General features: G+C 40.6%; 1 protein-coding gene across 5 annotated transcripts in view; it reads left to right on the plus strand.

Annotated features, from left to right (window-relative positions):
- Positions 1-13,867, plus strand: part of dpr12 (defective proboscis extension response 12) — a 214,084-nt gene that overhangs the window by 198,429 nt on the left and 1,788 nt on the right. For all 5 annotated transcript variants that reach the window (XM_066293673.1, XM_066293682.1, XM_066293664.1 and 2 more), the window contains 2 exons: positions 544-684; positions 6,819-7,035. In XM_066293673.1, the coding sequence (XP_066149770.1) occupies positions 544-684; positions 6,819-7,035 (358 nt within the window). The remainder of the gene's footprint in view (positions 1-543; positions 685-6,818; positions 7,036-13,867) is intronic.

Raw genomic sequence — 13,867 nt, forward strand, 5'->3', positions numbered from 1 at the left:
TATCATCGAAAATTAAAAAATCGAATTACCGAACTGTCTTTTTCACTTTCATATTTTGAATTTATGCGAAATGATTTTGGGTCAACAAGTGTCCCGATCAAGACGATATTATTCTTGGACGCGGAATATTTTACGGACCAAAGTGTCAAAGAGCTCTTCCAGATTTATTAATCTCGGTGGCTGTTTTCAATCAATTTGATTAACCTTCGGCATTTCGGACCCTTGAAATTAGACCGCAATGTAACCAGATTCCGCCGTCTGAGCCGCCGGAATGTGTCGCACAAAGCGATCCGGTGGATCGCAATTTCCTCATAAAATATTCGTTATCTCTGTTGATGCGGGTATTTGTCTTCTACTAATAACAATCGGAATTATAAATGACAATGGCTAACAACCAGTGCCGAATTGCGTCATTAGTTGCATTGTCAGTACGGCTTAACGTCGTACAATGTAACTAATTTCCATGCTGACCCGTCGGACTCTCGTTATTGATGAATTAGCTTTAGTCTTTTGGTGGGTTGTTAATTGTCTTGCCTTTCACAGATTTCCAACAGCCAAGGAATCGTGTCACACTTTGCCAACTTGCAAATAGTCGTTCCCGAGGCCACCATCCAAGGTAGCAGGTCTGGGGAACATCACGTGGACGTTGGCAGCATAATAGATCTGGTCTGCACAATTGATAAGGTAAGGGAAGAGCACGCAGGTCGCCAGAAGAACCTTCCGCTTGACAACTCCACCCCATTAAAATCTTCATTACTACAGCGCGGACTTCGAGCGGGTGTGCCATGTGGCACCTCGAGGGCCGTGAGGGGTGGCAAAGTGATTGAACGGGAAGAGTCGAAGGGAGTTTAATGATAAGTTCCGTGTCGCTTTGACAACGATCCAGGTTTTTTTTCGTTTCTGAGGTGTTTTCCAAATACTATAAATAGTCGCGATTTCCACTCACCGTTTCTTCGATGACGCATGTTTTTTTTTTTTTTTTTTTAATAATCCAACAATGAAAAACCCGAAGTTGTTTTCAAGTGTTTTCGGAGTTCTCAGAAAACAGGCAATATCATTCCTAATCCATCTGGCTCCAAAAGGAGAAATCTTTTCACAAAGCACCACAAAATGCTGCTCATTCTATTTGCTTAGATCCATTTTTACAAATATCTCCCCATGCTGCCAGCCGAAGTTTTGAAGTAGAAAGTACACAGATTCAGACAAGGAAAACACTTTGGCTAAAAATTTACTCGGAAAAGACGGTTATCAGTGGTCCAATAACCCGGTAACAAAGGGAGGGTCCAGGACCTTCAAGGAACAACTAAAATGGCTACCAATCCCGCTGGTGCGTTTGAGTTATTTTTTTAGAACATGTCCTTCCTGAAACGCTTCTTAATATAAATGGGAAATAAATCGGGAATGCAGGCACAGCTGCAATTTCCAGGTCCGAGTTGAAGGTTTTAGTCCGATTTTTCCTATTACGAGCTGCGTTAATTTTTCAAGTGAAAAAGTAGAACAAGGTTCCATATTTATTTCTTTTGGACCGAGTCCAGAGCATGCGAGTCTTCCGGAGCTGTTGTTCCGTAACATAGTACCTTGGATTTTTATAGGGCAACGGCAAATTAAAATTACTTTTTGTTATTGGCAATGAAATCATCTGAAATACGTCAAATCCCGGAAAAATCCAGGTCTGCAATGTGCACCGGAGGAGCCCCAGACGGTTTCGATCGGCCGATCCGAAACACGTGTTCTCATAGAACGGCGAAACGATGGGTGCTTAGTGTGTGTTACATGGCATACGAAACGTGGCATTCTCATACCCTCTATGATTCTATCTCTCGTCAACTGGAAAATATGTTGAATTAAGTGGAAGATGGCGGGAAACATGACTCTAGATTATTATGTACCCGGCAATCTCAGAGAATTTTTAATATCAGTACGAAACAGTGAAGAAGAGAAAGGAACAGAACGAGAGCGGCACGGAAAACAGACACATTACGACCTCCGTAATTAGTTTAAGAAATGGAGGTGCCGACAATGCAGAGCAGAAATTTTTGCGGACCACTTTGTAGGAAATACCGATCAAAATTTTGTTCCTAATGTGTTAATTAACATTTTAAAGTATTTACGAGGAAATATTTTTGTTTTAGCCTCTCTAGTTCACTTGTTTTTAAATAATTAAGGCATACCAAGAGGCCCGCCAGGCACCCACGTTAAATTTACATTCTGCTGGCGTAAAAGTGGAATAAAATAACGTTGAAATTCGAAGGTTAATAACGAAAATACAAGTTAGTAAGGTATTAATTTTTCCGCATATTTTAATTAAACCGCCATTTTATGTGCATATTTTGTGAAGATTTCGTGCGTTTTCAGGCACTTAATTTAAGAGTTTTTATGTGTGGAAATCCGCACTTCATTAATCAATAAAAAATTATAAAGCGATTCTCGGATAACGAGTCAATAACCGTTGGAAACCTCTCTAGGTCCCCGGGCCGGGGGTAACTTACAGGTGACTTTAAACCTAAAGGATGACTTAAATCCTACATGTAAATTCGAGAGATGCTTAGGCTCAGACTCTGCTCGCGAACTCACAGAGACGCGGAGAGGGAGGGAGGGAGGGGGGGAGGGGGGGGGGTAAGTGGCACGAAGCGCACGAGAGTCTCTTCCACCTCTCACATGCAAATGGCTCCGGAAGCTAAGCTTCCCTTTGCCGTCGTTTTAAAGCACTAAATGGCCGACAATAAGAGAAATAAAAACATGGAATACTAAATATTTATCAAGTTGACGTGGTTAAATGTTTATTGTCGCAATAAAACTTGTATACAGTAGGCGGAAGCCTATAAAGGCATATCGGGGGATCGTTACTACTTCAGCGACGCACGTGCAGTCCGATTTAAGGATAAAAGGTTTATGCGAAGGATAATAAACGTGCATATTGCTCAATTTGCAGGATGGTTGGTTTCCTGTTACTGGACTGAAATATGACCATTGAGATATTCCGCTTTGGAAGTCGATCGATGGTGGTGGAAAGTTTAACAGAGCTCTCTTATCAAGAAGTATGTAGTTCAGCTTAAGGGCTCGAGCGCCCGTGGAAAATACATCGAGATTTAAACGAATTTCATTTTGTCTGTTGCAAACGTCAATTCCTAATTAACAGCTCGTTCCCTTTTTGCGGCCACGTCCTTTGCCGGGATTTAATTAATTTACAGTGCATTAAGATGAAAGTTTCGTAAGAGAGCATTGGCGCGCGAGGTCGAGCTCGCAGAACTGGGGCCTCATAAAGCGGCATTAATCTCCCGCGTTATTTTTTACATTGAAGTTGAACAGTCACGGAAAACAATTATAAATTTTGATCTGGGAATTCTGAGGTCATTGGAAATCGAGTCGGTGGCGCGGCAGAAAACCAGCGGACGTTTCTGCATGCCATTTTGCCCCCCCCCTCCCCCCCCCTCGAATTTACATCAATTGCAACTGATACGGCATAGGAAAAATAACCATAACCGTACAATAATATGACGCATAAACACGCAATCATCTGCCAGTACAGCAGTCATAACCGATAACCGTTCCGAATTGGAAAATGGGAAAAACGCGGGAAAAAGGAGAAAACTTTTACTTTTGTCCTGTTTGGGGATAATTGAGCTCTACGCCCATAATGGATGTGAAATCGACGCCGGAACGCAAATTGAACACTACCATTATCTATTATTGGATACCGCGAAATGCAGCAGCAATTGAGCTCCAGACTTTGGAAAATGGAAAGACGTTACCGATATTCCATTAATGCTTCAGACCAAACCACTCCACCGATTACAATACGAGCGCCCACACACGACGAAATTTCTTCAAGTTTTAACGTTTGGTTTGTCGCAAGTCGGCTCGCGTACCCAGATGTTGATGTGCAATGATGATTCGTACGCATACATTTCCATACTATAATTGTTTCCAAATAGCTTCAGGACACAAAGAGGAAATGAGGTAACGTCGACAAAATTAATTTAAATTTCAATAAATATATATGTAGTATAATTCATTCGTTCAATAATTTTAATGACCGGCTTAAATAATTAAATTAATGAAGATAATGTTGTTGAAACGAATCCAAAAATGTACGTTCCGGTATTGATGTAATTTTATTATTAAACAAAAATTCGCAGCGATCAATTTGCTATAACCCTTTGCCGTAAAAATCTGCTCCGGGTAATAAAAATCCATTTGCGAAAAAACGGTTTGACCGTCACAAAGAGAAGCCACAGTCGCCAAAGGGCCGGTCAGTTAATTAAACGGTTTTTCCGAATTTTGATTTTGTCACACCGCGAGGTTACGAAAATCCGAAGACGTCTCACGACACTTCGCCGGAAGCTCCATCAATTCGGGCCGACACGAGGCAATTATGATATTACAAGTTTATTAATGATGCAATACTAACTTGAAAACTCTTCCCCTTCATCACTCTGTATAATACTCCAACTCAGCCAGAGAAATATTCCGTGTCAGGAACTTAAAATGGCTCCTTTAAAAGTTTTCCACACAATAGCTTTTGTTGCGAAAAACTGGTATAACAAACAAAACTCCCCAAGGAGGTTTTGCAAAGCTACATCCTGCGATATAAACTTTCAGGGATTTGCTTGAAGCTAAATATCCAGGGACTAAAAAATAACCAACATCCCATGGACAAAGCTAATAAATTATTAATCTCTAACCACTTCCCTTATTTAATAATGGCTACTTAAACAAAACTTTTAAACGACTTTCTTTCTTCAATAAATTGCTATATACATTCGTTTTATATAGTTGTAAGGAACTTTTCTCTGATAAGGTTTACACATTCCATTAACCGTCTTTATGGCAGTATTGATGAGGAAATTTCCTGAGGTCCTTTATATCTTATGTAAACTATTTTGCTTCCTTTCTCGAAAAGTTTAATAATGTTTTAAGTGTTCTTGGGAAATTTCTGTTTATATTAGTTTTTTAACAGCAATCACTTAGTGCGGCTACAAAAACTAAAAGAAAAAAAACTGATAGTTCCACCACGACACATTCGAGGTGGCGCTTTATCGCGCCCGTGCGGTAAAGCGGTGCCTTCAGCTCGCCGGTACGCGCGCCGCGCCCCCATGCGAAAACAACTTTCCACAGCGTCGCTGAAGGCTTATTACAAATTTAAAATAAATTATTGCCGGCCACACTTTTCCTCGCTCCAGCGATGATTCCCAAAATGAAATGGATGTTAAATCCACGCTAACAAGAGGCAGTCGAGGAAGTGGGGGTTTCGTTTGTGTAAAGCGGAGTTAAACGCCAGAAAGAAAGTTTACCCATAACACAAATGAACAGGTGATTCCCAATAAGAACAACTCGGCACTAAATGGGTAATGGGCTAAGTTTGTTCCAAGATTTCCAGAAGTTTCGCCAGAAATCGCGTTAAGATTTGTTTGAATGGAAAAGAGCAAAGATGTAAGTTGCATTAGACAACGTGACTTGTTTTAATCTTCTCGGATTCAGTTTGAACTCTAAGACATAAAAATAATTTGTAACGTGAACAGGGCCGTTCGCCCATTGTGCAAATTTTAAAGTATAATATACTTGTGAAGGGTCGTCACTAGAGACGACTCAAGGAGGCCTCAGCCGCGGCTTAGATACATTCATTAGCTATTATTCCTTTTTCAGATTTTGATGGTAATATCCATTGACCATCGCGCGATATTGCCGATCGCTATCCCAAATTCGAGTATCTTTTTGCAGCGACTCACGCCCAAGTCATTTCAAATAAGGCCGTGTTCCCACGTTAGCTTTCGGACCGGTCAGTTTCCGATCACGATTTCCACTCTTGCCAAACAATGTTTTATTTAGTTGCAGCTTTTGAGCTCGTTGTCTTCAATTAGTGCATGCAATGTGACACGAATTGAGGCCACATATGTTTTCCAAGAAGGTTCTAGTTCTGAGATATCAATACTGTGCGGTAAGCTTTCTGGAAACTAGAACATTTGCGGATCTATTGGCCAACGGTCGTTTGTTAGAACTACCTCAATTTGCAAGTTGCAACTTGGAAAATTCCGTCCTTTTTTTCTGGCAATACTTCCAATAAAACGACGTTTCTCTAGAAACAGGTATGTACAAGAGAATAGCGTGGTAGTTATTGTCCTCTAACAGTTGTGCTTCGAACAATAACATTAACATATTTTCACTGTAACAGGGAAAATGCACACATTTTTCAAAGTTTTGCGTCAGTTGTTTCGCAAATGGTAATCGGAAAATGGTTTCGCAATCTCTTAGATCAACTTTCCGCTCTTGTCCGGCCAACTGTTACCTTCAGGTAAAAAATTGAACGGAAAGTGAATAATTTGCGGCACGTCGTGGAAAAAATTGTAAATTTCCATCTCTCATCGATCTATAATTTCGTTACACAGCCGAGTGAAAATTATTTTGGCAATTTCCATTTCAACTAAAATTTTGACACGAATTTATCACTTGGGCAGTGCAAAATTTTTCCACCAAACTAAAATTCAGTCCATTCAACTGTAAAAACCAGCCTCTAGAGCCATTTAAAAAAAAGCCAGACGTAACATCAGCCGGAGGCCCCCTGGGACATGTTTCCCGCATTCAACGTTTTGTAATGAAAAGTGTTCCATTTGCGGGGACGTTTTATTAGAGGCGTTCGAAGTTTTACAGTGGTTTTCTTTAAAAAGCTCCAGGTTTTACGGAGAAACGTGTAATGTGCGTGACGGAACTAACAATGCTCCCTTTCTGGATAAAAGAAGAAGGTCTTTTTTCAGCTTAAAACCTGCAAAAGCTGTGAAAGGATTAGTGCTTGGCTCAAAGCTTCGTCATTATTTTTGCAGAGTCCTACTCCTCCACAATACGTTTTTTGGTACCACAACGACCGCATGATCAACTACGACATCGCAAGAGGGGGCATCTCGGTGGAAACTGTTCCAGGACCACCAAGGACAGAATCCAGACTCACGATTCAGGACACGAACGACGCCGATTCAGGAAATTACACGTGTTCAGCCTCAAACACTGATTCAGCATCGATCTATGTTTTCGTTTCAGAAGGTTGGTATATCTGTGTTTCTCAGTATTATTCTCAGCATTATAATACTTATTCCCGTTTCGATGCGAAGTTGTTATCATAACAATAGCAGCATAAAGGAAATGTAAACTTTGCAACTTGCAGTGCTTGCGGGAGTTGCTGGTATTTTGATTCAGCTGAGCTGGAAATAATGGTTTCGTTTAAGTTTATGTGCCAATGAATAATGGATCATTTAGAGGGTTGGAGAGCTAAAAAAACATTTAGTATTATCCGGAATTCGAGAATTTTCCGATCGTGAAACTATCTATCACAGCGATTAAGGTGAGGATCTGTATTATAAAAACCCGATCCGGGCCGAAAAACTTTCAAAAAATTGAACCAAAATCGTCCTTCAGCTATGACAATGGACAAACGCGCTAAAGAAGCGCCTGCAGGGTCAGAGGTCTCGAAAAACCCGAAATTAAATTATATCGTTGGATCCCATAGTCCCTCCGAAACGGACACGTGGCCATTTAATAAAAGCGGAAATACTGCCTTACCCACGTCACAACGAAACATCAGCATTATTTTATAATTTAATGTCTATGTAGCGAATTTGCTAGCTGACCTCCGTTTATTGCCAAGCAGCGGCGTAAATAATGACTCTTGTCAAGTTCACAATGCTGCTTAACGTAAAAAGTTAGGGTAGATTCGTTAATAAATGTTTGCGCCATTTTTTTCTTTCATCTTAAGTAATTAAGGAAATAATCAGGTTGTCACACCTCTTTGATTCCACTGACCAGCGCTGACCATGGCTGACTGGTATCTATAGACTGGTGAATGGATGCCGTGGCCTGAGAAGGTAGTGGTGTCCTAACTAAAACTCCCTTACGCAATGTGCTATACATTTTGTGAATTATTTAACGAAATTACTGGTGCAATAAAGTCCTCAAAAAAAAATGTGTGCGCGCGCGGTGACACGCGGTCACATGCGGTGAAAAGTGTCAATGTCAATGTCAAACGCCAATGAAAATTTTTGACACTGACACCCGTCACTTTGACTTGGGTATCTCATAAAACATGTGCGGTAAAGCGCTGCTTTCAACTCGCCAATGCTTGCAACGGACCACCTTACCGCGCACGAGTAGAAAACGTTATTATTGAACAAAATATGTCGCGATTAATTTCGAGTCATAAAAATTGCTTGGAAACGATTCGTTTTTTTCAATTTTTATACAGAAACGGGGCAAATAAAACGACTAATCGAGCCAAAGGCCAGCGAAGCGCGGTATTTACCAGCAACTGTCGAAGGATAGACCCCGTAGTGTAAAAATAACCAAGCTCGGCCAGCGGTATTTATCTTGTATTTATCAATAATTGTCTAGCTCGAATAGCCCTAGGGCAACTAAGGTCAACGGCAACGATACTTACAATTTGTAGAGCAAATGGAAAATCATGTACTTTCGTGACCGTTTACTCCCCCCTCGTTCAGAACGTTGTTTGCCAAAGGACGTATCAATATATCGAGAATGTGTTAATAAACAAGTTGGGGAACATTAGAATCAAATTGATATTTGTATATATACATAGGGTGTTCGGTTTAAGAGAACGGCTGACGTCACTGCTTGGTGGGTGGCGCCCAGTAATTCGCCCAGTGTTCGCCAGTAATTGAGCTGTTATCCTCACGCACCTCCACATTTAAAATACATGTTAAATTAAAAGAATCTTCAAAATTAATGATACACCAAGATGATGCGCTGTTACACCAATAAACTACCCACTTCCGACGATTGCAATCTATTAGATTTCCACAAAAAATAAAATAGAACATTAGAACTTCACACCGACCATTTGAAAGCCCAAAATCTCGCGTGTCGTGGAACTTTTCGTGCCTAGTCGGACATTTTTCAGGGAAATTCCCAAATTAACACGCAGTGTCATTGCCGAGATAGGAAACTTCATTTACGGCTGGAAAGTAGGGCCGGCCAAAGATAATGCAAATGGACGTTATAAAGAACGAATAAAAGCCACCTGACAGTTTTATTCCTGCGGGGAGTCTCCGTCTTATTAGCATGTCAGGAAAGGTGTGTAGCAGGGAAATATTTGCGGTTAAGATGTACATAAATACCAAAGGACACAAATTGAGAGTCTAGAGAACTGAAAGTAGATAAGTTGGGACACCTCATTAATATCAATTTAAAAGCCCCCTCTGGCAGTTTTGAAATTGGTATACTTTAACAGCCATTTAAAACGCGTATAATTTTACTAAGTAGAGAAATTTATGAGCCGTTAATTTGGCGAGGGTTCCTAACTAAGTATCTAATGCAGTAGTTTTAGACGAGTAGTTGGACGCCAATACCACGAGAACTTAACGAATTCCCTTCGAAGCCATTTTTTTCAGAATATTTCCGGCAGGTCACACATTATATCGGTTAGGAGGACATCGATGTCCTCTCTGTCGTTCTCAATTAAAACATGGAATTTCGGTCGCACCGCCCAGCCAACAGCCGCTTTACACTTTTCTAGGCCGCAGCCGTCATGACAGTGGACACAACTTTGTCATCGGACATGCTTGATCTTGTTTCGAACTCATTGTTAGTTACATAACGGATGTCCTTCTTGTCGCTCTAAATTAAACCATGGGATTACAGTTGCACCCCGTAGCTGACAGCTGTTTTATATTTTTCTACGCCACAGCGGTCACGTCGAAGGACGCTCCTTCTTCTTCTTGCTTGGAGTTTGTTGTTAGTCAATCACTGCCGTTGGCCATTTTTCAGGACACACAGGGCACATAGGTACTGTACCATTGGTCGAACCTTGCTGGCTTGGGGCTTGAATTGAAATTATGAAAATAGTTCGCATTAGTAATGGCTGAGGTGCTTCCTCTCTGAGCTACCGCATGTCAAGACGTGAATTCCTCTTCCTTTTTTCTTGAGTTAGGTTACATTTCAGCGTCTGATGCCTCAGATGGGAAGCATTTCGTTACGGAAGCGCAGCCCAATGTTCTAAAATAAAGCAAAAAAGGTTTTCAACCAGAAATTTCGGTGCCTGGACCATTTAGAGAAATCAAATCTACTAATTAATAACGAAACGGTCAAAGAACCTGAGTAGATAACACCAGAACAGGTACATAATAACGTAATTTCGAACTTACTATTGCGGCTCAAATAACAACGCGAGGTACTTCAGGAAATAATTTTGAAGCTTGAGTTATTGGGGAAACTCGTGTCCCTGATCGCTCTATATGTTGATTCTTCATTAAAATTATTGCGTGCCCACGATATGCACTGGAATTCAACGAAACTCTGAAAAATACCTTCGCTTCAAAGCACTTTGCACAAACCTCCCATAGGAAATAATCGTTCAGCAAACCGGAGGTAACAAATTGATTTTTCGTTAGAAGCGCCTAGCAAAACGAGCAGCATTTCGCTGAAAGAGGGAAAACTGATTGCTGGTCATTCACCGACAGCTGTTAACCAGGAATTTAATGGAGTTTTAAGTGAGGGCTTCAACCCAATATCACTAATATAAACGAGTCCTCATACTATCATGCTTTTATCCAGTATCACACGGGGATACTAAAAGCCCCTCCGAACATTGCTTTTTCTTCGGGTGGAGTCGCTGAGCCGCTGAGCTCACAATTCTTTTTACCTTAATGTTCCACACAAAGGAATCCTTTTCCCTTCAGTCCCCAGTCATAAATATTGTATTATTAGCTCCCCGCCAGGTTTTATTTCCCATGCAGGAGGGAAAAATTCGACTTTCCGACCCTTGAAGGTCTGCTTCACAGCTTTTCTGCGCAAATTAATATTAATTAGCCTATAAAGAGTTTTACTGGCTAACTAACTCAATTAAAATAACCTAATTAAGTAGAGAATAACAATTAAACGTTTCTCGTCAACACGGTCTGATGTTAATTAAAGGTGTTGGGCTGGTCCGTATTTTACATTGGTCTGTCTTGAGGCAATAAATGCGCCTTTATTAGGATACTAATGTTCGTTTTGTTTGGAGACTAATTTAGGGTATTCAATGGCAAAACGTTTGGGCGTATACAAACGCAATTTAGTAAGTCGATAATGTAAAATATTACCCTTACTTGCATCTAGGTGTATACTTTAGTTTACAGTTCTTATGAAGTGTTAGGAGGAGCAATAGATGCAACCGGTTTAAGCACTTCACTTTTGGTTGATATATAGTATCTCGCAGAACCGTTAGGGTAAATGAGTATCGCGTGCCAACGGATAGAAAAAATCAGAGCGATTCTCCACGAGGCAACATTTCGATGGAGAGATATGTTTAACGGGATTGACGGCCATTTTTGCAACACACAAATTCCTCATTTAATGAGAGATCCTCACCTACAACACGAAGTTTCACTTAATGCGTGCTGTGGATTTTTGAGAAATTTGATTTTAGAACCAGTTGAACTTCCAACAAAACCGAATAGGAAAAAATGCTTGAGCCTGTTAAGAAACGACTTACGTCTAGTTTCGGAGGATGTTCCGAAAGACTTAAGACAATGTTGTTACTTCACGTAAAAGGCACTCGTGCTCACTACTCACGTACATGTAAGGAAATTCGTGAAAATAATTTTCTACATAAGTGGACTGGTCGGAGTAGTGCGGTCAGCATGGAGTCCCGACCTAAATCCATCATATTCCCTTTTTTCGGAGGTGTTTTGAAATCCCTCGCATGGCTAATTCGCACCTACCAGAAAAGAGAAGTTGTGGGATAATATTAAAAAGGGTGAAAATACATTCAGAAAAAAATTAGCAAGCCCTGTTCAAAGGGCGACAAGACATCGCTTCAGAACCAACGATATTATTAACCTCGTGAAATAAAATACCCTTTAATAACATAACTGCACAGTTTTTATATGAATTTATCGTACCCAAAAACCCACTGAGGGCAATTACAAGTATGTAAATCAAAAACTGTAATATTTATTCCCAAATTACACAATAAAAAACATTACTTTGATACTGTGTACAATGGAAACAAACAACTATTTATATGATGTAACACAAGTTTAGCTGAACGTCCTCTAGTGTTTTACCCTCTGGCATCCCTCATTTGTATCACTGTTTCTAGAACACCCTATATAAAAACATGATTCTGAATGTCACTTCTATAGATTCTTTGATTATGGAAGTACACTTTCAAAAATGGCTCATACTCTGGTCTGATTTAATTAGGCGATTAATTGATCCTACGAAATTTGCCGTGGAACCTCTTTATCAGTGCGAGTCGAAACCTAAATTCACCACGAAGTCGGTACATGTTCTCGTCTGACACGCACCCCACAAGCAAAATTTATCGTGAAAGAGAACATGGAAAGCCACGAAATAAAATTCCTACAAACAAAAGGCGCTTTCATGCCAGCTTTTGCTTATTTTTGCCCACGCTCTGATTTTCTCAACATGCATGTTTTCCTTACTTTGCCGGGGTATGTATTTCATTCCCTAATGTCGAGCGGTCATAACTTCGGTAAAGTTTACGTGTAAAATGAAAAGGGGACAAAAAGGTGCCCGGCCGCTTCGGTAATTCGGTAATTACACTTCTATCGCCTCATCGACTAGCTATGCAGCTGAACTAACCTGAGTGCTATGCTATAAGCCGCAATTAGCAAGTTAATCTAGTGAACTACTCAGCTGCACGACACCGATAGAACTTTCCAAAACTGCTAAACTTAGTAATCATAGATCGGTTTCCATCGCTTGATCGCCTCGTCCCAACAACGTTTGTTGCTAATATGTTTGAGGGAAGGTTTTAAGCAGCCGCAACGTCGTAATCTGTACGAAAGGTCCTAGATCCAATGCGCTCGACTCGGGCCAAGCCAATCTTGGCAGATGCGCAGTAGCGCGAGACTCAATAAAGCGGGACAAAAAGCGACCGAGAAAAGAGATCGTTGCCGGATAAAAAAAAAAGAGCAGTTTAATGAATTATGAGCTTTAAAGCATTTTGATTTGCAGAAATCATGTACACAGCAAAACACAAAAAGCTGACATGACATTTATCCGAGGCGGACGTGTCGTTCTGGCACGAACACGACCGACTGGCATACTAATCCACCACGAAAGCCCAATTTCTATTTATAAACGAGTTATTCGGGACCGTTTTATTTAACAGTTGGAGTTTTCCATTTCGTCCTCCGCACGAAACGTGAAAAATCACGTCATTTATTAAACGGCCCGAACCTCTATCGGCGGCCAGTCGAAACCTCCTTTCGGACGCATCTGATAGGGAAATTTTTCCTGACCTTTGGGGCGCTGTAATAGAAAATAAAGTGAGGAGGAATTTTCTCTTGGAGATTTCCGTTTTTGTCCATGAAAATTACCAACGGTTTGGTACCCTGCAGAGGTAGTCATTATATTTATAAGAAAAAGGTCGTTTTGGGGTTTAGACGATACAATTCGAGGTGGTCAAATGAACATCATAAAAATAAATGAGGGTTGCCCCTCTGGTTTCATTTGGCGCGGATGTCTAATTGCCGGCCGGGCTTTTGATTAGGGAGGGAATGATTATTTCTGTGGGGCCGTTAAAACAATACGCTTCAGGCACAGAAACATTTTAATTTGCAAGCGAAATAATATGCAGTTGCGTGATAAACAGGGATTCTTTAAAACCCAGAATGTCAAAGCATATTGCGAATGATGTGGTGTGTCTGGCCTCGATGGGGAAATGAAAAGATTGCATTTTTTAATGGAAATGCAAGCAGTTCCTTGAAACTTCGTTATTCACACAGCGAAACGAGCAAAACAAATTTACACCAGTTATGGATATCCAAATTTGTTTTTTTTTCCATTTCCCAAATATGCAGTTGCGCAGCTGAAGCTCCGTGCTCCAGGCCTGGGAACAAACAATTGTCTTCTTTCT

The sequence above is a fragment of the Euwallacea fornicatus genome, chromosome 2, assembly GCF_040115645.1.
Source record: "Euwallacea fornicatus isolate EFF26 chromosome 2, ASM4011564v1, whole genome shotgun sequence".
NCBI classification, from domain to species: Eukaryota; Metazoa; Arthropoda; class Insecta; order Coleoptera; family Curculionidae; genus Euwallacea; species Euwallacea fornicatus.